General features: G+C 42.4%; 3 protein-coding genes across 3 annotated transcripts; 1 reads left to right on the top strand and 2 right to left on the bottom strand.

The window, feature by feature from the left end:
* Nucleotides 1–769: 769 nt before the first annotated feature.
* On the bottom strand, nucleotides 770–4990 carry LOC124258870 (D(3) dopamine receptor-like). Its single transcript, XM_046692962.1, has 2 exons — nucleotides 4949–4990; nucleotides 770–2636 (listed from the first exon to the last, which is right to left on the bottom strand). The coding sequence occupies exon 2, from the start codon at nucleotides 2622–2624 to the stop codon at nucleotides 1389–1391; it is 1236 nt and encodes a 411-aa protein (XP_046548918.1). The 5' UTR covers nucleotides 2625–2636; nucleotides 4949–4990; the 3' UTR covers nucleotides 770–1388.
* On the top strand, nucleotides 3524–4258 carry LOC124258853 (tigger transposable element-derived protein 4-like). Its single transcript, XM_046692943.1, has one exon. It carries the CDS (start codon nucleotides 3524–3526, stop codon nucleotides 4256–4258), a length of 735 nt encoding a protein of 244 aa, XP_046548899.1.
* A 13061-nt stretch (nucleotides 4991–18051) lies between the features above and the next one.
* LOC124258852 (neuropeptide Y receptor type 5-like) lies at nucleotides 18052–19896 on the bottom strand. The gene has a single exon (XM_046692941.1). It carries the CDS (start codon nucleotides 19862–19864, stop codon nucleotides 18629–18631), a length of 1236 nt encoding a protein of 411 aa, XP_046548897.1. The 5' UTR covers nucleotides 19865–19896; the 3' UTR covers nucleotides 18052–18628.
* Between the last annotated feature and the right edge of the window lie 2355 nt (nucleotides 19897–22251).

The following is a 22251-nucleotide window of genomic DNA, read 5'->3' as shown; positions in this document are numbered from 1 at the left end:
AAATAGGATGATGATGATGATGATGATGATGATGATGATGATGATGATGATGATGATGACAACTATGTTTACCGAAAAAATACAAATACAATAATATGATGATGATGACGAGTTACATTTAGAATAAGATATGATGATGATGATGATGATGATGATGATGATGATGATGATGATGAAAAGATGATGATGAATGATGATGATGATGATGACGATGATGCGAAAGAAAAGACTAAAGGTTACCGATTACAAAGAAAAGATGATGATGATGATGATGATGATGATGATGATGATGATGATGATGATGATGATGACGACGACAACTATGTTTACCGAAAAGAAATACACAATAGGATGATGATGATGATGATGACGACGACAACTATGTTTACCGAAAAGAAATACACAATAGGATGATGATGATGATGATGATGATGATGATGATGATGATGATGATGAATATGATGATGATGATGATGATGATGATGATGATGACGACGACGACAACTATGTTTACCGAAAAGAAATACACAATAGGAGTTACAAAGAATAAGAGATGCTGCTGATGCTGATTGATCTGAGACATTTTCATTGTGGTCAGAGTGTCATGTCTGTTATTCACGGTCATGTATCAGAGTTACTCCCGAGGATTGCCTGGAGGAAGTACACATCATCTGTACATCACGGAACATCCCCGAAATGTGGGTCAAATTCACACGCAGATGCAGATAAAATGACGGTGACTAAAATCTATACTGAGGAGCAAAAAACCTAAACATCTCTGTTGATTTTATTTTGTTTTTGATTTTCAGCTGATAATATCAAACGTTAGCGATGTTATACATGAACTGTAGTATCACTTTGACAGTAATCAAAGAACGATTTGTCGTGGGTTTTAAAAATATAAATTAGTTTGAATATTAAATACATCCAGATGTGTTTTGTAGACATATCTTTGAAAATAAGAAACTTAGCCTTTTTCGGCTCAACTTTACAACATTTCAGACATGACAGTGGTCATGGGATAGCAAATTAGTTTCCTACCCCAGCATTCACTGAAACAGAGATACACGTCAAGCAGTCTACCTTTCACTGAACCGGTTTTGAAAGAATGGCATGATCATGACAATTTCTATTAATGCAAGTTTATTAACGCAGGTAAGAAAACAAAATCAGACACAATTACAAGAATACAATAGCTGGACTAATACTTCGTCAACTGCAATTATTTTCGATTCTAAAAAAAATGTATTGCAGTGAACAAAAATAGATTATATATAAAAAAAATAATACCTAAACATTGCATAATATAGGCTAATGTTATCACTATTGTGTTCACGTCAGATTCATTAGGCCAACATGCTAATCGTTTCTGAGTCTGTTTTTAAATATTATTTCTTCCTCTTTATCATATCCCTGACAGCTCGACGGAAGTTGACGCTGCAGAAGCTGTAAATGATGGGGTTGGAGGCGCTGTTGATGAAGTAGGATCTCTGACAGATGTTGTATGCGGCAATCTGGGCTCCTTGGAGATTGTCGTACAGGTGCTTGTTGATAACGGTGGCCGCCATGATGCCAAGATGAGGCAGGAAGCTGAGAATGAAAACGAGGCTGATGAGGAATAGCATTAATGTTGTCTTCCGGACTTGTATCTCACGTTGTGACCTTGGCGTGTCCTTGACCTTCACTGTGTCTTTGTCGACAGACTGAGATGGCTGTTGTGCATCTTCAAGATTTGTCTGTCTTTGGACTGTTGTAGCACTGTCGTTCCCAGGAAAGGTCGAATCCTGTGATTTGCTGACATTGGAGATACTCTTACCCTGTTCGCTGTCATTTGAGGACGAAATATATAGATCTCCCGTTGACATTGACGTGTCCTCGTTCTCTTTGCTGCGGGCAACGTGAACCTCAAAGGTTCGTCCAGTATTGGCGCTCGTGGTTACCGTGCTCAGGTATTTGTGCTGCCTTGATATCTGACGCCATATTAATAAATACAGCACGACGATAGTCACTGTGGCAACGACAAACTCGAGAAACTGGACTCCGTTGTAAACGACAGCGAACACGCTCCCTTCAAAGGATTCCGATACGCCACATTCGGAGCCGTTAACGTCCCCGCCAAGCACGACCGTCCTTGGCCCAAATAGAAACACACTCGGCGCGGAGATACCGGCAGCCAATACAAAACAAAGCAGAATGGCCAACTTTGCTGTCGATTTCGTCAACTGTTTGCGAAACGCATGACACACCTTCCGATACCTGTCCACTGCAACGGCTAGCAAAACAGTTCCAGAGGCAAGAGATACAAAGGTCACGGTCAATGGCATGATCTTGCAGACGACCGAAGATCCGAGGGTAAAGTTGTGTCTGAGGTCGACGATTTCAAAGGGGATGTTTGTGATGCAGTTTAAGAGATCCAGCACTGCCAATGCCACGACGAAGTATGATGTGGTTGTGACACTTTGAAACTTAAAGAGATAGACATAGCAGACGATGGAGTTGCCGACAAAGCCCAGTAGCATCAGTATGACGAGGTACAAGATGGCGGGTAAAGTTTGGATGGCGTAGGCGTTGTCATGACGACGTAGGTAATCCGCAATGTCGTTTTCTGATAAGTTGAGGGACATTGCTCAAACCGTCTGGAACAAGAATCATTATTCGTTTAATTCACATGCAATAGAATTGGACAAACGCTTCTGGAGCTTACTCGATGCTTTCCTTTGAACAGAACGAGCAGAATAATTCGGATTTAAATATCGCGTCTCTTTCAGTAGTTTCATTACTCTCTAAAGAATCTGATTGATCTGTAATCGCCCTGTGAAAACATACAGATCGAGGGGCGGTGGGGTAGCCTTGTGGTTAAAGCGTCCGTTCGCCACGCCGAAGACATGGGTTCGATTCCCCACATGAGTACAATGTGTGACGCCCATTTCTGTGTTCCCCGCCGTGATGTTGCTGAAATATTGCTAAAAGCGGCGTAAATCTAAACTCACTCACTCACATACAGGCCGGGTGGCAAGTCACTTGCTTGTCACGTCACAATTTACCAGCTTATTTACATTACTCTGAACATGATCCCCTTTTGCGGTTACGGAAAGTGGCGATGGTGGCCGAAAGTTACCGCAATGAATGTCCGACGACAAACGGCAAATCCAATTGCCATACGGGGGAATTGCCTACGTATATCTTTCAAAAAACGTTTGTCAGTTGACGGCACAATTTGGTACATTATCCAAAGGAATGGAATATGACGAAAATCTGATCATAATTATTGCAAATATATAATCTGAGTTCACATACATAAGATCCTGACATTCCCAAGGGAGGCAAATCTCAATAGTAAATGGAGGTAATTTTCTATATTTTATTGCCCGTCCTCCAACACACATAGAAGGCTGCAATATTATTTTCTATTATACAGGTTAGGTTGGTTAGGGCGCTTCAAAACACGTTATGGCATTGTCCTAAAAAAAGTTGGATGACATCAAGCATTTTCCAAGATTGGCTAGTGAAGTTGGACGAAAATATGCACCGGAAGCGGCGACGAATTGTGCTTATTGTTGACAACTGTCCAGCCCATCCTGATGTAGACAATCTGAAGGCCATCAGACCTGTGTTTTTGCCTCCGAACACAACATCCAAGACTCAGCCGATGGACCAAGGCGTCATCAACAACTTAAAGGTCCACTACAGAAAGCAGCTGATGACCAAGTTCATCAAGGCCATTGACAAGGAGGAGTCTGTAAGCATAACAGTCCTTGATGCCATGCAACATCTACGACAGGCTTGGGACTGCGTCCAACCCCAGACAATCAACAAGTGCTACTTGCATGCAGGCTTCAAGATCTCAGACCAGACCAACACCCAAGACGATGATGACAGCGACCCTGAGGATGATGTGCCCCTTGCCACCCCAGTTGTCAACAACATCACTCTCGCGCAGTATGCCAGTATGGATGATGACTTAGTAACCAGCTGCCCTGCCAGTGAGCAAGACATCGTCCAGAACATTATTGATTCCAGGACCAGGACCCAGCTTCTCAGTGACGACGAAGATGAAGACGAAGTGCCCCCTCCTCTACCACCTACTCTTGATGCCACAACAGCAGCCCTAGAAATCGTCGGGCGTTATGTGATATCACAAGACGATGGAGACAGTGTAATGACAGGATACAACATGGTGGCCAACTTTGTAACAGAGAAGGAAATGAAGAAATGTTTCACAAAGAGACAATCCCTCATGACATCTTTTGTGGAGTAAAAAGTTAGACTGTTAGGCTAAAATATTTTGTTTCATTATGTTTGATTTTTATTACTTTGTATTATAAATGTATTACTTAACGCAATGAAATGTTAGGGAATAAAACATGTCATATTACTTACAAATGTTGTCTGTTCTTCTGCTGAATACATATACAAGTACATTGTACATGCATATGGTTGTCACTTCCGGGTTTTGATAAGTTCGGATAAGTGAAATACCTGATAAGTAAACAATTTTGGCGAGTCCCTTGAAATTTTACTTATCAGGTTTATACTGTAATTATAAGTCCTATTGTTTGTAAGAGGCGTCTAACGGGGCGGTGGGCAAGCCTAGTGGTTAAAGCGTTGTCTCGTCACGGGTTCGATTCCCCACACGGGTACAATGTGAAGCCCATTTCTAGTGCCCCCACGGTGATATTGGTGGCATATTGTTAAAAGCGGCGTACAATCATACTCACTCACTCACTATTTGCCGCATCACTTAGGGTGTCTCCACATAAAAGGAACAGGCACAATCAGCAAATTTCATTCTTGTCCCTCACTCACTTTGTCTCAGTTTTCAGAGAACGTAAAAAAAACTAACTCGGGTAATTCTTGCCAGGAATGAAAAACGTTAAAATAAATACAGACAGAAATGCAATTTAGTCAAGGATACATTATTACAGGAAAACGCAAGTATTTCACTTACTTGTGATAGTCGCTCTGTCCCTGCTGTGTGTCTCCAAGCCACGTGTGATCACGTGTCACAGGATGTCTAGTGCCATGGTAACCAGGATATGGATTAAGTGTCACAACCTTGGTGTTTTGGTGAAACAGTACGAAACAATGAATGAAACACGGGCGGAACTGACTCCTTGCAGAACAACGAATTGTCATTCAGTGATGTGCTTCGACTCCGCGAAGTTATAGTTCTCGGAGAAACTGACGAAGAGACGGATGCACGTTTTGCTTGTAACATCTGCGTCGATGGCCATCCGTATCTTATTTAACAAAATTGGCTTGTTTCATAAATTATATGTGTATGACAAATTGTCTGATTTTAAATTTGGTGTTAAGATGTTTGGGGGGAAGATGTTTTCCTTCTCAACCTCAACCGGCAAGGTGTGGGCGGGCGAAAATAATTCAAATATTTAAAGTGAGTTCACTTTAACAGAGACGGTGCTCATGATGTCAATCACTTGATTGTCTGGTCCGAATTAAGGACCATCGATCCATATGTTATTTCTTACATATTTATGCCTATACGCTGTGCAAAGATGTCAGACACTCTACAAAGCAAAATTGTATGATTGTTACAACATACTGTCACTTTAGGACACTTGTGCAAATTAGGTATGGTGGAAAACATTAAATCTTTTGCATCTTTTAAACATTGACAATTAAAAGGTATTCATCTTCAACTACTGATATGCCTTTGCTCAGGGAGACTATATAAGAGTTGTAGAGTATCCCTGCTTTGCTATAGCAAAGTGTATTACAGTGTATTATGCCTCCCTGTTACAGTTGGAGGTTGGAAGCTATTATATCTGGACTAGCTTAAAAAATGTAAATTTATTCTGTAATGTGGGCCATGGCCTTATATACTGAAATAAAAACTGTCTGTCTGTCTGTCGATCGTCATATAGGTTGAATACTGAATGCACATTTATACATGAAATTACCACGGATAACACACACACACGCGCGCACGCACGCACCAAAAGAGAGACAGATAACTTTCTGGGAGTATAGTTTAATTATACATACCGCAGAGATATTCACAACAGAATGAGTGAGTTTAGTTTTAAGCCGCTTTCAGCAATATTCCAGCTATTAAAAAGATCGAGCATGTTGATGACAAGGAGGCTTACAGCCTGTACATTATGTAACTATACAACAACAGTACCAAGTACTACAAGACTCATGAAGTGTTCAGTGTGACCAGCACGCTGTAGCCCTGTAGTTTTACCCCGCTGTTTTGCAATATTCCAGGGATTTTACGGCGGGGATACCAGAAATGGGCTTCACACATTGTACCCATGTAGAGAATTGAACCCGGGTATTCGGCGTGACGAACGAATGCCTTAACAAGACTTAGTAGGCTCGTAGGAACTCAAGTATGTGAAACTTTACACTGGTTTGCAACTTCGGATCGAATAGAGTCAGGTTGGGGTAGCTTACAGATGTGACAGGGATCGTTCCTTTATCTGACGGGGCGGTGGGGTAGCCTAGCGGTTAAAGCATTCGCTCGTCACGCCGAAGACCCGGGTTCGATTCCCCATATGGGTACAATGTGTGAAGCCCATCTCTGGTGTCCCCCGCCGTGATGTTGCTGGAATATTGCTAAAAGTGGCGTAGAACCATACTCACTCACTCACTCCTTTATCTGGCAGTATAGTCTAAATTATACATGCAGCAGAGAGTGATGAGTACACAGTGCCATTTAGAAAGTGGTCAAATGTACTGGCAAACAAGGATAAGTTGAGCACCGACCTGACAATTGACCCGTATTAGCATGTATGAGTGTCGCCCACTGGCGCTTGCCATTGTTAGCGAAGGGGCCCCAGGGTTACCCCCTGGAACCCTGCACTGCAGGGATCCAGTGATAGTGACTCTGTACAGCGAGCGCGCCAGTGATAGTGACTCTGTACAGCGAGCGCGCCAGTGATAGTGATTCTGTACAGCGAGCGCGCCAGTGATACATACTGTAGTGATCGCATTTTCGAGAATATTTGCAGCAATTGTATATAAATTGGAGCTCTGAAGTTACATATGGGTGATACACAGTGATTGCTTTGGACTGATGTCAAGCTGAATATTTGGTCCTGTCATATTTGTCCTTACTTTAACACATTGCTGACGCATATGTTTGCAGCCATGTGGTTTACTGGTCGGTGACAATAAAGTCTTATTTGATAATTTTTGTAAATACCGGGAACCATATTGACCAAATTATCACTGAATCTCGAACATTTGGCTTCACAAAACATATTGTCTAAATTTCGGAGCCTTTCACTCACTCTGTAAAAAGTTAAATCAAACTGTACATACTTCGCAGTGGTCGTAATCTGTACAGAACAGTGATCGTGATCAGTACAGAACAGTGGTCGTGATCAGTACAGAACAGTGGTCGTGATCAGTACAGAACAGTGGTCGTGATCAGTACAGAACAGTGGTCGTGATCAGTACAGAACAGTGGTCGTGATCAGTACAGAACAGTGGTCGTGATCAGTACAGAACAGTGGTCGTGATCAGTACAGAACAGTGGTCGTGATCAGTACAGAACAGTGGTCGTGATCAGTACAGAACAGTGGTCGATCAGTACAGAACAGTGATCGTGATCAGTACAGAACAGTGATCGTGATCAGTACAGAACAGTGATCGTGATCAGTACAGAACAGTGGTCGTGATCAGTACAGAACAGTGGTCGTGATCAGTACAGAACAGTGATCGTGATCAGTACAGAACAGTGGTCGTGATCAGTACAGAACAGTGGTCGTGATCAGTACAGAACAGTGATCGTGATCAGTACAGAACAGTGGTCGTGATCAGTACAGAACAGTGGTCGTGATCAGTACAGAACAGTGATCGTGATCAGTACAGAACAGTGGTCGTGATCAGTACAGAACAGTGATCGTGATTTTAAGAAACTTGCAAAGACAGTGACTTTCTGTACGAAATTCATTATATTTGTAATAAAGTACCAAACTAGTTGATTAACTGAATTTCAAAAGAGCAATTGTTATCAATTTCAGATCAGGTATCATGGAGGATTGTCCTGTAATGGGCACTTGCAAGGAAACTGCAGGCCATTGTATTCAGTTCCACAAAAACACCAAAATTAAGATGCTGAACGTAAAATATAACGAAAGTAAAGCCAGATACCAATATATTCCAACCCTGTTTGACATTGTGCCACATAAACTAGAAGAATCTAAGATGACAATAAGTATTTGCAATCCGTCAAAATTACTATTGAAGGTTCCTTTTAAAAACTTCTAGTCCCATGAAATAATGGTGAAAACGGGTGATGGGGATGAGAGACCATTGAAATATCTGTTTTAGGTACCACGGGTAAATGTGGTGCAAAGAGTCAACATGATGCCACTGTCCGGTTTTTTTTACGTCACTCGTACCTTCGGTCGTATTATTATTCTAAGCATGGACTCAAGCTGGATTTACACCATTCCTTCACTCGTACCTTCGGTCGTATTATTACTCTAAGCATGGACTCAAGCTGGATTTACACCATTCCTTCACTCGTACCTTCGGTCGTATTATTATTCTAAGCATGGACCCAAGCTGGATTTACAACATTCCTTCTGCTAGTAGCAATTTTAGACAATCTAGCTATAAATTGAACTGAAGGAGTAAAAGTTTAACGTCACCTCGGCAATATTTCAGCCATATTGTGACGAGAAAGGTTTTGCATGGACAATGAATGAAGGGTGTTAAACATCCACTCATGAAAGAACTGTAAAATAACTAGAGTATCATAGTTGGTGTTAACAAGTAGCATGTAAATCGAAAACTATTTCACTTCTGAAGACAATACAATATAAAAACAGGCCGTATTCCGCTACATCACCACAGAAGGGACCATGGGGACTCAATCCTTTTGCTACCTGCATGGACCATAGCTTACATAGTATCTTCAGATGTGGGCGAATATGACAGATATAGCCAAATATGAAACGACACATATTGTACGAATAGAAATGTGCTAGATATAATATACTTTGAAAGAATGTATCCTCTCAGGAGGACAATATTTGTACGGTACTTCAAACTCCTTTGAGGACAATTCAATATCTGTGATATTCTGGTTGTTTTTAATGTAGTTCGTCAACAGGTTTTTATATTCTAGGTTTATGTGTCATGAATGTATCACTTATTTTATCACTATATGACAGAAATACTGCCGATATGACAAGAACTCTTAACTCACTCGTTTTCGTCCTCTTTAGTGGTAGCCAGCCCGTTCGGAAATATCAACTTTCTGTTGATGCAAAATTGGTCAAACCAGTAACAATTCTAGCAGCATCCAACTGTATTCATTCAAATATATTTTCACTGGAGGCAGAACAATTGTTCCACACGTCACAGGTAATCCCCACACAAACAGAAATTCGTTTTACTTGTGAGACGCAAGTGTTTCAATTATACATAAATCTTTATATGAGATCGAGCTCTATGCTGAGCAAAATCTTCACTAAAATCACCAAGTCGAACAAGACATGGCGTATAATCTAGTGCAGTTTCACAGTGAATATTCTTCTTGATCCCAGTATAACACCGGGTGTTAGGTGGCCTGTACGTTCTTCTTGATCCCAGTATAACACAAGGGTGTTAGGTGGCCTGTACGTTCTTCTTGATCCCAGTATAACACAAGGGTGTTAGGTGGCCTGTACGTTCTTCTTGATCCCAGTATAACACAAGGGTGTTAGGTGGCCTGTACGTTCTTCTTGATCCCAGTATAACACAAGGGTGTTAGGTGGCCTGTACGTTCTTCTTGATCCCAGTATAACACAAGGGTGTTAGGTGGCCTGTACGTTCTTCTTGATCCCAGTATAACACAAGGGGTGTTAGGTGGCCTGTACGTTCTTCTTGATCCCAGTATAACACAAGGGTGTTAGGTGGCCTGTACGTTCTTCTTGATCCCAGTATAACACAAGGGTGTTAGGTGGCCTGTACGTTCTTCTTGATCCCAGTATAACACAAGGGTGTTAGGTGGCCTGTACGTTCTTCTTGATCCCAGTATAACACAAGGGTGTTAGGTGGCCTGTACGTTCTTCTTGATCCCAGTATAACACAAGGGTGTTAGGTGGCCTGTACGTTCTTCTTGATCCCAGTATAACACAAGGGGTGTTAGGTGGCCTGTACGTTCTTCTTGATCCCAGTTCTTCTTGATAACAACACAAGGGTGTTAGGTGGCCTGTACGTTCTTCTTGATCCCAGTATAACACAAGGGGTGTTAGGTGGCCTGTACGTTCTTCTTGATCCCAGTATAACACACAGGGTGTTAGGTGGCCTGTACGTTCTTCTTGATCCCAGTATAACACAAGGGTGTTAGGTGGTGGCCTGTTAGTACGTTCTTCTTGATCCCAGTATAACACAAGGGTGTTAGGTGGCCTGTACGTTCTTCTTGATCCCAGTATAACACAAGGGTGTTAGGTGGCCTGTACGTTCTTCTTGATCCCAGTATAACACACAAAGGGTGTTAGGTGGCCTGTACGTTCTTCTTGATCCCAGTATATCCCAAAGGGTATAACACCTGTACGTTCTTCTTGATCCCAGTTAGGTGTTAGGTGGCCTGTACGTTCTTCTTGATCCCAGTATAACACAAGGGTGTTAGGTGGCCTGTACGTTCTTCTTGATCCCAGTATAACACAAGGGTGTTAGGTGGCCTGTACGTTCTTCTTGATCCCAGTATAACACAAGGTGTTAGGTGGCCTGTACGTTCTTCTTGATCCCAGTATAACACAAGGGTGTTAGGTGGCCTGTACGTTCTTCTTGATCCCAGTATAACACAAGGGTGTTAGGTGGCCTGTACGTTCTTCTTGATCCCAGTATAACACAGGGGTGTTAGGTGGCCTGTACGTTCTTCTTGATCCCAGTATAACACAGGGTGTTAGGTGGCCTGTACGTTCTTCTTGATCCCAGTATAACACAAGGGGTGTTAGGTGGCCTGTACGTTCTTCTTGATCCCAGTATAACACAAGGGGTGTTAGGTGGCCTGTACGTTCTTCTTGATCCCAGTATAACACAAAGGGTGTTAGGTGGCCTGTACGTTCTTCTTGATCCCAGTATAACACAAGGGTGTTGTAGGTGGCCTGTACGTTCTTCTTGATCCCAGTATAACACAAAGGGTGTTAGGTGGCCTGTACGTTCTTCTTGATCCCAGTATAACACAAGGGTGTTAGGTGGCCTGTACGTTCTTCTTGATCCCAGTATAACACAAAGGGTGTTAGGTGGCCTGTACGTTCTTCTTGATCCCAGTATAACACAAGGGTGTTAGGTGGCCTGTACGTTCTTCTTGATCCCAGTATAACACAAGGGTGTTAGGTGGCCTGTGTATCCCAGTTCACAAGGGTTCTTGATACGTTCTTCTTGATCCCAGTATAACACAAGGGTGTTAGGTGGCCTGTACGTTCTTCTTGATCCCAGTATAACACAAGGGTGTTAGGTGGCCTGTACGTTCTTCTTGATCCCAGTATAACACAAGGGGTGTTAGGTGGCCTGTACGTTCTTCTTGATCCCAGTATAACACAAGGGGTGTTAGGTGGCCTGTACGTTCTTCTTGATCCCAGTATAACACAAGGGTGTTAGGTGGCCTGTACGTTCTTCTTGATCCCAGTATAACACAAGGGTGTTAGGTGGCCTGTACGTTCTTCTTGATCCCAGTATAACACAAGGGTGTTAGGTGGCCTGTACGTTCTTCTTGATCCCAGTATAACACAGGGTGTTAGGTGGCCTGTACGGTGCACATAATACTAAACTCTTGTGTGGCAGGAAAGCCTATGAATACATTTTTTCATAGATGTATGACTCTAAATCTTCTCTTCGTTTACCGTACGATTATCGAAATATATTCAATGGTACATCTAACCTTTCTAAAACAAGAATGAAAAAGGTCTAATTTTAAATAATTTGTGTTTACAGAATCATGAAAGTGTGTTTCAGTTGAACACAATATATTGTTTTCAGAATTTTGATAAGACATTCGAGGCATTGTATTGTAGACTTCAAATATGAAAGTAAAATATGGCTAGTTCTTTTATGGAAGCGGGTTCACTAAAATTGGACCAAGAATTTGTTCCACGTTTACCTTCATTAGCTGAGTTGTTACAATGCAAACCTAGCTATGCTCTGCACGCCCTCATGATCAGCCATTTCCTTGTGGGTTTCATCAAACATTTTTATAAATTCTCTAAAAATAGTAAAGTAAATAACTAGAAAATTGGCCCAAATGAGCACTAAACTGTTACAAATATGATTTCATTTTATATTTCTTCCCTAATAAATTTATATTGACACAATGCATATTATTCAATGTTTTACAGAATGTTACTGATCTTAACTCGCCGATAGCTTTCTCAGTTTTATACCTCCCTAAATTGAAAATGATACGGGGATGCATTGATGCCTACACATGCATGTACTATGCTTATTTGGGAGTTATGATTTGTTTGTAACAATAAATATAGATATTTTCATCAACCCACGCATTTACGTCCGTAATCCCCGATCACTATCACTGGCGCGCTCGCTGTACAGAATCAGTATCACTTGACGCCTTCAGTACAGGGTTCCAGGGGGTGATGTTGTCTGCGATCAAGTGAAGTGCGACTTGGTACACCGACGTGAGAGTCTTATGACCAAGGCGTGTGCAGCTACGCGCGGAATCAATTTCATCGTCATGTACTGCACCAGCACTAGCCTACATCTGTCCTACCTTTCACAAACCAAATGGGTTTGCTCATTGCCGTGCACCGCCTACTTCTCGTAAACGTGTTCTCTGCGCCGGTCCAACTTATCCTTGTTTGCCAGTAACATATGTTATATTTGGGAGTGGAAGTCGCGGTGGCTGCTCGGGTTTGGCGGCTGACTTTGTGTGCTGGCGATTAGGTGTCTGACTCTGGGTTCGAAGTACAAAAATACTATAATCTGTACTTTACTAAGAAAGTATAATCCCAAATATAACATATGTTACAGCAGAGAGTGAGTGAGTGAGTTTAATTTTACACCACACTAAATATTCCAGCTATATGGAGGCGGTCTGTAAATAATCGAGTCTGGACCAGACAACCCAGTGATCAACATCATGAGCATTGTTCTATGCAATTGGGATACAATGACACGTGTTAACCAAGCTTGACCACCCGATCCCGTTAGTCGCCTCTTACGAAAAGCATGAGTTACTGAAGACCAATTCTAACCCGGATCTTCAGGGGTCTGCAGCAGAGATATTCAACAGAGGCATGTCGACTGACACACAATCCTTACCCAGGAAATAAAGCACACTCGAACACTTCATCTAAAAGGTTACATCCAACAAGGACTTCCTGAACAGAGGAGATGGTTTATCCGGCATACTTTCGAATGTAGGGTGTTATCTGTCTAGTCCTGCAATAACAGCAAGGGCTAAAATGATCGATAATAGGAAATATTGTCGATAGGAATAATTATCAATGATTATCGATATGAAAGCTATGTCATCCGATAATATGGTACATTAACTTTTGTGAAAGAAAAAGTTTAAATGTTCTCACACAATATGCAATTTTAGGACTTTATTCATGGTCTGCTTCTAAATTATGTTCAGGATGCTGTTTTGCTAATAATCCATGCAAAAACATGTCAACACCCACCAGTGAAATATTTTGATTTCTTTCAGACATTTAGGGCATTTTTGTTTAAAGTTACCTCTCCGATATTTATCGATGTTTAGTTAACGATTATCGATCTCTCTGTTCTATATCGGTAGCAGCCATACTAGCAGCCATAGCTGATGCAGCATATCACCAGTGTGAACAAATCGCTGATTTAGCTCTGGGCAGTGACAAGATCTTGTAAGCGATTCTCTGATTGGTCGGATAAAGGTCACCTGACCTGTAACGCGATGTATGGTCTGTCTCACGGTCCCGGAACTGTATTATTGTCTCTTCCACGCAGCCCTTTGAATTGATATGACCTGTACAGTCATTGTGACAAAATGATATCGATGAATTGCAATCTAACACAAAAACAAATAGACATAAAAAGAATCAAACCAACGCGGAGTGCAATAAAAACAACAGACCAACTCTAGAAAAAAAATGCATAATTTTTGTCACAAAAATAAAAATGTTGATTAAGAAACTGCCATCATTTGTTTGTGCGTTTTCCCAGTTTGTTACAAGGGCGCATTGGCAACTAAAGGAACAACGCGAAAAGCGAGATGCACGTGCGTTAACGGGTTCTTAACAAATTTTTGAGCTGGCGTGATGATACGTACCCCAGCTGCACATGCAGTGCGCTGTATGTACTTAGTTATTGCATACTTCGGTCACCCCCTGTCGTTTTCATCTTTGAAGAAATCATAGACTTTGTAAGTTATAACCTGTCATTTTCTCTCACTTTGTCAATCAGCAGTAATAACATGTCTCTGACGTCACTAATGCACGTGCATCTCGCTTTTTCGCACTGTTCCTTTAGTTGCCAATGCGCCCTTGTAACAAACTTGGAAAACGCACAAATAAATAATGACAGTTTTTCTTCAGGTTCAGGAACGTAGGTTCTGTCTGACTAATCCTGCTCCTGCGGCGACAGTTGATGCAGTGTATCACCTGTGTAAACAAATCGCCGATTCAGCTGAGGACGAAGATTGTGAACTGAATGAATGAGGCATGTGTTACATTTGGGACAGCACTTCCACAGTGAATTTCTTATTCTAGAAATTTTGTTGGGCTGAGCACTGACTCTATGTGCTGGCAGTTAGATGCCTGACTCTGCGAGTGTTGGTTGAAACCCGTAAGAACTAGAATCAGTACTTTACTGAGAACGTGTATAACATATGCTACATTTGACCACTTTATAAATGGCATTGTGTATTTAAGTGAGTGAGTTTAGTTTTACGCTGCTTTGAGCCACATTCCAGCAATATTACGACGGGGAACACCAGAAATTGGCTTCACATATTGTGCCCATGTGGGGAATCGTACCCGGGTCTTCGACGTGACGAGCGAACGCCTTAACCACTACTACATTTTGTTTTATTTCTTTCACATTTGCAGGTTTGTCGGTCCGGAAACGACAGGTGTATTGAACAAAACCTAATTACCGTTTCAGTGCAAAAAAGAAAACAAACTTGGGCCTCTATAGTGTTCGCCCACTGAGATACCATGCCGCAGTGAAGCAGGAATACCCCACTCAGACACATTATACTGACTCCGAGCAGACAAGTCCTTGTTGTACCGATTAATGCCGAGCGCCAGGCAGGGACCAACAAGTGCCATATTTTAACGTCTTTTGGTATGACGCGGTCGGGGATCGAACCCGCGACCTTCCGCTCTAACCGGCGATCTGTAAATGATCGAATCTTATGCCTCTTACGAGAAGCGTGGGTTGCTGAAGACCAATTCTTTCGCGGATCTGGTAGTCCAAGGAGGTTCGAACTCAAGTCTTTGAAACTTTACACTGGTTTGCAACTTCAGATTGAATGGAGTCAGGTTGGTGGGGTAGCTTAGATGTGATAGGGCTCGTTCGTTAGGCCTGGATCGAATCCCAAATTGGTTACATTGTCTCAAACCCCGTCCCCCTCGCTGAGATGGTACTGAAAGCCTCGCAAAACCATAAGTCACTCCTAAGTGGAAGGGTCCCGTGAAGATCCAATGCTTGTTTTAGGAAGCCACTAACTGGATCTGATGCTCATGATGTCAATCATTGGATTGTCTGGTCCGGGTTCGATTATTTACAGACCACCGTCTCATCACTGGACTATACCTCCCATCAAAAGTTTAGACTCACTTAAAACACTCACTATATGCTATGTATATATATGGTTACATCGAAGATTGATTTCTCTAACTTGGGGGAACCAACTGCAAACTTTCTGCAGATGAATTGCGCACAGTACCTTTAAACAGTATGGAATATTTTGCAAAATTTAGTTAAGAACAGTTGCCTGAAGTAAGTGGCTATATTTACACTAGTGAGTCTAAACTTTTGATGGGAAGTATATTCTGAGTGTTCCGTCAAACACAAACTAACAAATACCAGTCGACACAAATATTTGAAACGGACCTAAAAAATGAAAATTATGGTGGCTGATTAGGGCCATCGCTTTCTCGCGTAATGGTATCGCTTTCTCGTCTCGTGTTATTGCTTTCCCGTCTCGTGCTATCGCTTTCTCGTCTCGCGTTTTCGCTTTCTCATCTCATGATATCGCTTTCTCGCCTCCGAATTTTAAGGTGAGAAAGCGATGGCCCTAATCAGCCACCATAGAAAATAGACGGTCTTCAACTAAACATGTAAAGGTATTGCAAATGCGTCTTACTTCAATCTGCTCCGATGGTGGGGCAGTGGGGTGGTCTAGTGGTTAAGGCGTTCGCTCGTCACGCTGAGGACCCGGGCTCGAGTACCCATATGGGTACAATGTGTGAAGCTAATTCTGGTGTCCCCTACTGTGATCTTGCTGGAATATTGCTAAAAGCGGCTTAAAACTAAACTCACTCACTCTGATGGTCGAGAGGTGACACCCATAATGAAGACCACTGAGCGGCACTTGTACCATTCAAGAGAGTAATTGTTGGTTTACTTTGGTATGAATTTGTCTGAGTAATGTCTGGTGTACAATGTCTTGTTAAAGACCAATTGCTCAGATCGATGTTCATGCTGTTGATCACTGGGTTTCCTGGTCCGGACTCGATTATTTAAAGACCGCCGCCATATAGATGGAATATTGCTGAGTGCGGCGTAAAACTAAACTCACTCACTTGTTAAGACACTTCTTTGTATCACTTCAGGTTGCAAGTTACTTCCTTACAAATCATGGTGAGGGATTCTAAAGGTGCTCGCTCGTGTTATTCCGGGAGAAGCCGAATAGTGACTTCGAGGTTACGGAAAAGGGCGAGTGGTGACAAAGTATTTCCGGGTCATTGCATTTCATTTCATTAGCTGACTAATGCAGTTTAGAATACAAACATTAACTTGAAATCACGTATATTTTCATTGGGTACGGATATACTACGGATCATTGACATGAGTACGAGGCGGTACTGGTTGTCCAATATTTGGGAATGAGCACGCCAAGTGGCAGCGAATTTCCGTCTCTGTGGATTGTCCAGTAAATATCAACAATTCCACAGAAATCCAGACACAAACCCCCGTGAAACAAAATACACATCTACTAGATAAGTGTTACGAGTTACAAAGAATAAGGGATACTGATGTTGACTTTGATGATATTTACACGAAATACACGAACAAAAGGTTACGAGTTACAAAGAATAAGAAATTATGATGATGATGATGATGATGATGATGTTGATGACGACGTCTATATTTACCGAAAAGAAATACACAAAAGGGTACGAGTTACAAAGAATAAGAGATGATGATGATGATGATGATTGATCTGAGACATTTTCATTCTGGTCAGATTGTCATGTCTGTTATTCACGATCATGTATCAGGGTAGAGTTGTTCCCGAGAATTGTCGCAAGGAAGTACACATTATCTGAGCCTAACTTGTCACAAGGAAGTACACATTATCTGAGCATCACGGAGCACGCTCCAACAAGTTCACACGCAGAGGCACATAAAATGAGGCTGATTAAAATCTATACTGAGGAGCAAAAGAAACTAAACATTTCAGTTGATTTTTTCTTGTGTTTGGATTTTCAGTTGGTAATAGCGATGTTATACAAAGCATGAACTGCAGTGACACTTTGTCAGTAATCTTAGAATGATTTGGGATTTTGAAAATATAATTTATTTGAATATAAAATACATTTAAAACCTGATGTCTTTTGTAGACATACCTTAGCAAATCAGTACATTTGCTTTTTCCGGCACAACTGTACAACATTCCAGACATGGCAGCTAGTGGTCCTGGGATGACATGGCAGCTAGTGGTCCTGGGATGACATGGCAGCTAGTGGTCCTGGGATGACATGGCAGCTAGTGGTCCTGGGATGACATGGCAGCTAGTGGTCCTGGGATGACATGGCAGCTAGTGGTCCTGGGATGACATGGCAGCTAGTGGTCATCATGGCAGCTAGGGTCCTGGGATGGCATGGCAGCTAGTGGTCATGGCAGCTATGACATGGCAGCTGACTTGGCAGCTAGTGGTCCTGGGATAGCAAATTAGTTTTTTTACCCCAGCATCAACTGAAACAGTAAATGACTTCCACCCTGGTGGATGGGAGAGGGGTCTTAAGAATAACACGACTTCACAACTTGGACTTCAAATTATTCTGTGGACCCGAAAATAACAGCTGAAGCAGTGACGGGTTGTCTTCTAAATCTCTTTCGAAGTCTCTCTATCTTCTTGTTTCCGCCATAGATTTCACCACCTCCGTGGTGTTGTTAGCCAAGCGTCTGCCCGAGTAGCTTAAGATCGGGAGTTCGATCCTCGTCCGAGTCAAACCCAAATATGTTTAATGATGGTACTTATTGTTACCCTTCGTGTCTCTTAGCAACGATGTTGGCTCGGAGTCAGTGTACTGTGACAGTCTGGTATCGATGTTACTTGAGTGAACTGGCACTATTAAAACAAGTATGAGTCTGGGCATTAATATCAATTTTTGAGGTCATAGTCGCTGCTCATGTATTGTACAGTAGTTACGAATTCTCCATCGATGCATCGTAGGCCATCAGGCTAAACGTTTCTGAGTCTGGTTTCTTATTATTTCTTCCTCTTTATCATATCCCTGACGGCTCGACGGAAGTTGACGCTGCAGAAGCTGTAAATGATGGGGTTGGAGGCGCTGTTGATGAAATAGGATCTCTCACAGATGTTGTATGCGGCGATCTGGGCTCCTTGGAGATTGTCGTACAGGTGCTTGTTGTTAACGGTGGCCGCCATGATGCCAAGATGAGGCAGGAAGCTGAGAATGAAAACGAGGCTGATGAGGAATAGCATTAATGTTGTCTTCCGGACTTGTATCTCACGTTGTGACCTTGGCGTGTCCTTGACTCTCACCGTGTCTGTGTCGTCAGACTGAGATGGCTGTTGTGCATCTTCAAGATTTGGCTGTCTTTGGACTGTTGTAGCACTGTTGTTCCCAGGAATGGTCGAATCCTGTGATTTGCTGACATTGGAGATACTCTTACCCTGTTCGCTGTCATTTGAGGACGAAATATATAGATCTCCCGTTGACATTGACGTGGCCTCGTTCTCGCTGCTGCGGGCAACGTGAACCTCATAGGTTCGTCCAGTATTGGCGCTCGTGGTTACCGTGCTCACGTATTTGTGCTGCCTTGATATCTGACGCCATATTAATACATACAGCACGACGATAGTCACTGTGGCAACGACAAACTCGAGAAACTGGACTCCGTTGTAAACGACAGCGAACACGCTCTCTTCAAAAGATTCCGATACGCCACATTCGGTGCCGTTAACGTCCCCGCCAAGCACGACCGTCCTTGGCCCAAATAGAAACACACTCGGCGCGGACATACCGGCAGCCAATACAAAACAAAGCAGAATGGCCAACTTTGCTGTCGATTTCGTCAACTGTTTGCGAAACGCATGACACACCTTCCGATACCTGACCACTGCAACGGCTAGCAAAACAGTTCCAGAGGCAAGAGATACAAAGGTCACGGTCAATGGCATGATCTTGCAGACGACCGAAGATCCGAGGGTAAAGTTGTGTCTGAGGTCGACGATTTCAAAGGGGATGTTTGTGATGCAGTTTAAGAGATCTAGCACTGCCAATGCCACGACGAAGTATGATGTGGTTGTGACACTATGAAACTTAAAGAGATAGACATAGCAGACGATGGAGTTGCCGACAAAGCCCAGTAGCATCAGTATGACGAGGTACAAGATGGCGGGTAAAGTTTGGATGGCGTAGGCGTTGTCATGACGACGTAGGTAATCCGCAATGTCGTTTTCTGATAAGTTGAGGGACATTGCTCAAACCGTCTGGAACAAGAATCATTATTCGTTTACTTCACATGCAATAGAATTGGACAAACGCTTCTGGAGCTTACTCGATGCTTTCCTTTGAACAGAACGAGCAGAATAATTCGGATTTAAATGTCGCGTCTCTTTCAGTAGTTTCATTACTCTCTAAAGAATCTGATTGATCTGTAATCGCCCTGTGAAAACATACAGATCGAGGGGCGGTGGGGTAGCCTTGTGGTTAAAGCGTCCGTTCGCCACGCCGAAGACATGGGTTCGATTCCCCACATGAGTACAATGTGCTAGCCCCTTTCTGGTGTTCCCCGCCGTGATGTTGCTGGAATATTGCTAAAAGCGGCGTAAATTTAAACTCACTCACTCACTCACATACAGGCCGGGTGGCAAGACACTTATTAACCCAGGCATTCCCAAGGGAGGCATCTCTCTGTAGTAAATCGAGGTAAGTTTGTATATACCACTGCCCATCTTCCAACGCACATATAAGGCTGTATAATTATTTTCTTAAGCCCATTTTAGTTATGCTTGTTGTAAGAGGCGACTAACGGTATCGGGTAGTCAGACTCGCTGACCTGGTTGACACGTCATCGTGTCCAAACTGCGTAGATCGATGCTCATGCTGGTGATCACTGGATTGCCTGGTCCAGACTCGATTATTTACAGACTGCCGCCGCCGCGTGTGTGTCCGTTGTGAAGTCATTTAAACGCCATTTCTGGTGTCCCTCGCCGTGATATTGCTGGAATAGTGCTAAAAGCGGTGTAAAACCCAACTCACTCACTCAGTCTTGGTCTAAAGCGTAAACATCACACAAGGATCCAAACCTAAATTCACCCGATTTGGAAATGTACGTCACCACTATACCCATGCTTGTCGGCAACTATTAGCCGCATTGGGGCGGTGGGCTAGCGTAGTGGTTAAAGCGTTGTACAGTGTGAAGCCCATTTCTGGTGCCCTCACCGTGATATTGGTGGCATATTGCTAAAAGCGGCGTAAAACATACTCACTCACTCACTATTTGCCGCATCACTTAGGGCGTCTCCACATAAAAGGAACAGGCAAATTTCATTCTTGTCCCTCACCTACTTTGTCTCAGTTTTCTGAGAACATAAAACGCGGGTAAGTCTTGCCACAAATGAAAAACGTTAAAATAAATGCTGGCAAAAATGTAGTTTAGGCAGGGATAAATTATTACAGGAAAACGCAAGTATTTTACTTACTTGATAGTCGCTCTGTCCCTGATGTGTTTCTCCAGCCCACTGGGTAGCTGTGATCACGTGTCACAGGATGTCTAGTGTCATGGTAACCAGGATATGGAAGTCAAGTGTCACAACCTTGGTATTTTGGGGAAACGTATGTAACAATGAATGAAACACGGGCGGAACTGACTCCTTGCAGAACAACCAATTGTCATTCAGTGATATGTTGTGCTTCGACTCCGCCAAGTTATAGGTTTTGGAGAAATTGTCGAGGTGACGGATGCGCGTTCTGCGAGTAACATCTGTGTTGAGGTCTCTATTGATAAGGCCTTCCGTATCTTATTTAAAGAAATTAGTCCGTTTCATTAATAACACTTCCTTGTTTTGTTTTCGCGACGACCCCTTCTACCTGTTTGTTTTTATGGTGATAGTGAGACTCCATTGTAGCTACATCCGTAATAGTTTCAGTATTAAAGTTATTATTTTGTATCGTTTATAATGAAGCTAAAAAGTGTCCTTGTAATACAATTTCTAAGATGCCTAGAAGTTAGAACAATCGAAACAAAAATTACATTATCAGACAATAAAGGTATATTTTTTTGATGACGTAACAATTGAATGACGTTATCCCGTCACTACGCCATTCTAGTGTGCTCCCTCGTAATCGAACCATTTTACAGTTGTCATCGCCTCGTACGGCCTCCTACAGTAAACTACTCCGTTGCATCCCGTTTCTTGGTTTGCAGTTGCTTCACGCAGCTAACATCACTGGTGGAAACATTACGTTTATATTTTACGACGGTTAAAATGTGTCAATTCGACTCACAAGTTTTCAGCGACACGGTAATGTTCGCAATGTTTACATTCCCACAATGCAATCGTGGAATGTCGCTTGACTACTCAGCTTCATCTAGATGTACTGATCTAAACTTACGTTGGTAGTAGAAATGCGACGTTCATATTGTCCCATATGGTTTACGTTAATGACAGATGTAATTAAAATAATTTAGAGAAGATATTTAATCCGATCGTAAACCGTCATCAAACTGTTATCATTTGTTTGTTTCTGGTAACGTTCGTCTTAACGTAGGGGGGCAGACACATCAATAGAACAGCACGCCAGTTGGGTCACCGACACCGTCGTTTGTTTCTGCCTTAAATTAATCGTAATTATCCTTAGA

This window comes from Haliotis rubra, unplaced genomic scaffold (genome assembly GCF_003918875.1).
Source record: "Haliotis rubra isolate DU_JTF1 unplaced genomic scaffold, ASM391887v1 Scf700, whole genome shotgun sequence".
Classification (NCBI taxonomy): domain Eukaryota; kingdom Metazoa; phylum Mollusca; class Gastropoda; order Lepetellida; family Haliotidae; genus Haliotis; species Haliotis rubra.
This window is presented reverse-complemented; position numbering and strand designations above follow the sequence as displayed.

Excerpts from the sequence above, each read along its gene's own strand:
- LOC124258853 (XM_046692943.1), top strand. The coding sequence starts at position 3,524 with ATGCACCGGAAGCGGCGACGAATTGTGCTTATTGTTGACAACTGTCCA.
- LOC124258852 (XM_046692941.1), bottom strand. The coding sequence starts at position 19,864 with ATGTCCCTCAACTTATCAGAAAACGACATTGCGGATTACCTACGTCGT.
- LOC124258870 (XM_046692962.1), bottom strand. The coding sequence starts at position 2,624 with ATGTCCCTCAACTTATCAGAAAACGACATTGCGGATTACCTACGTCGT.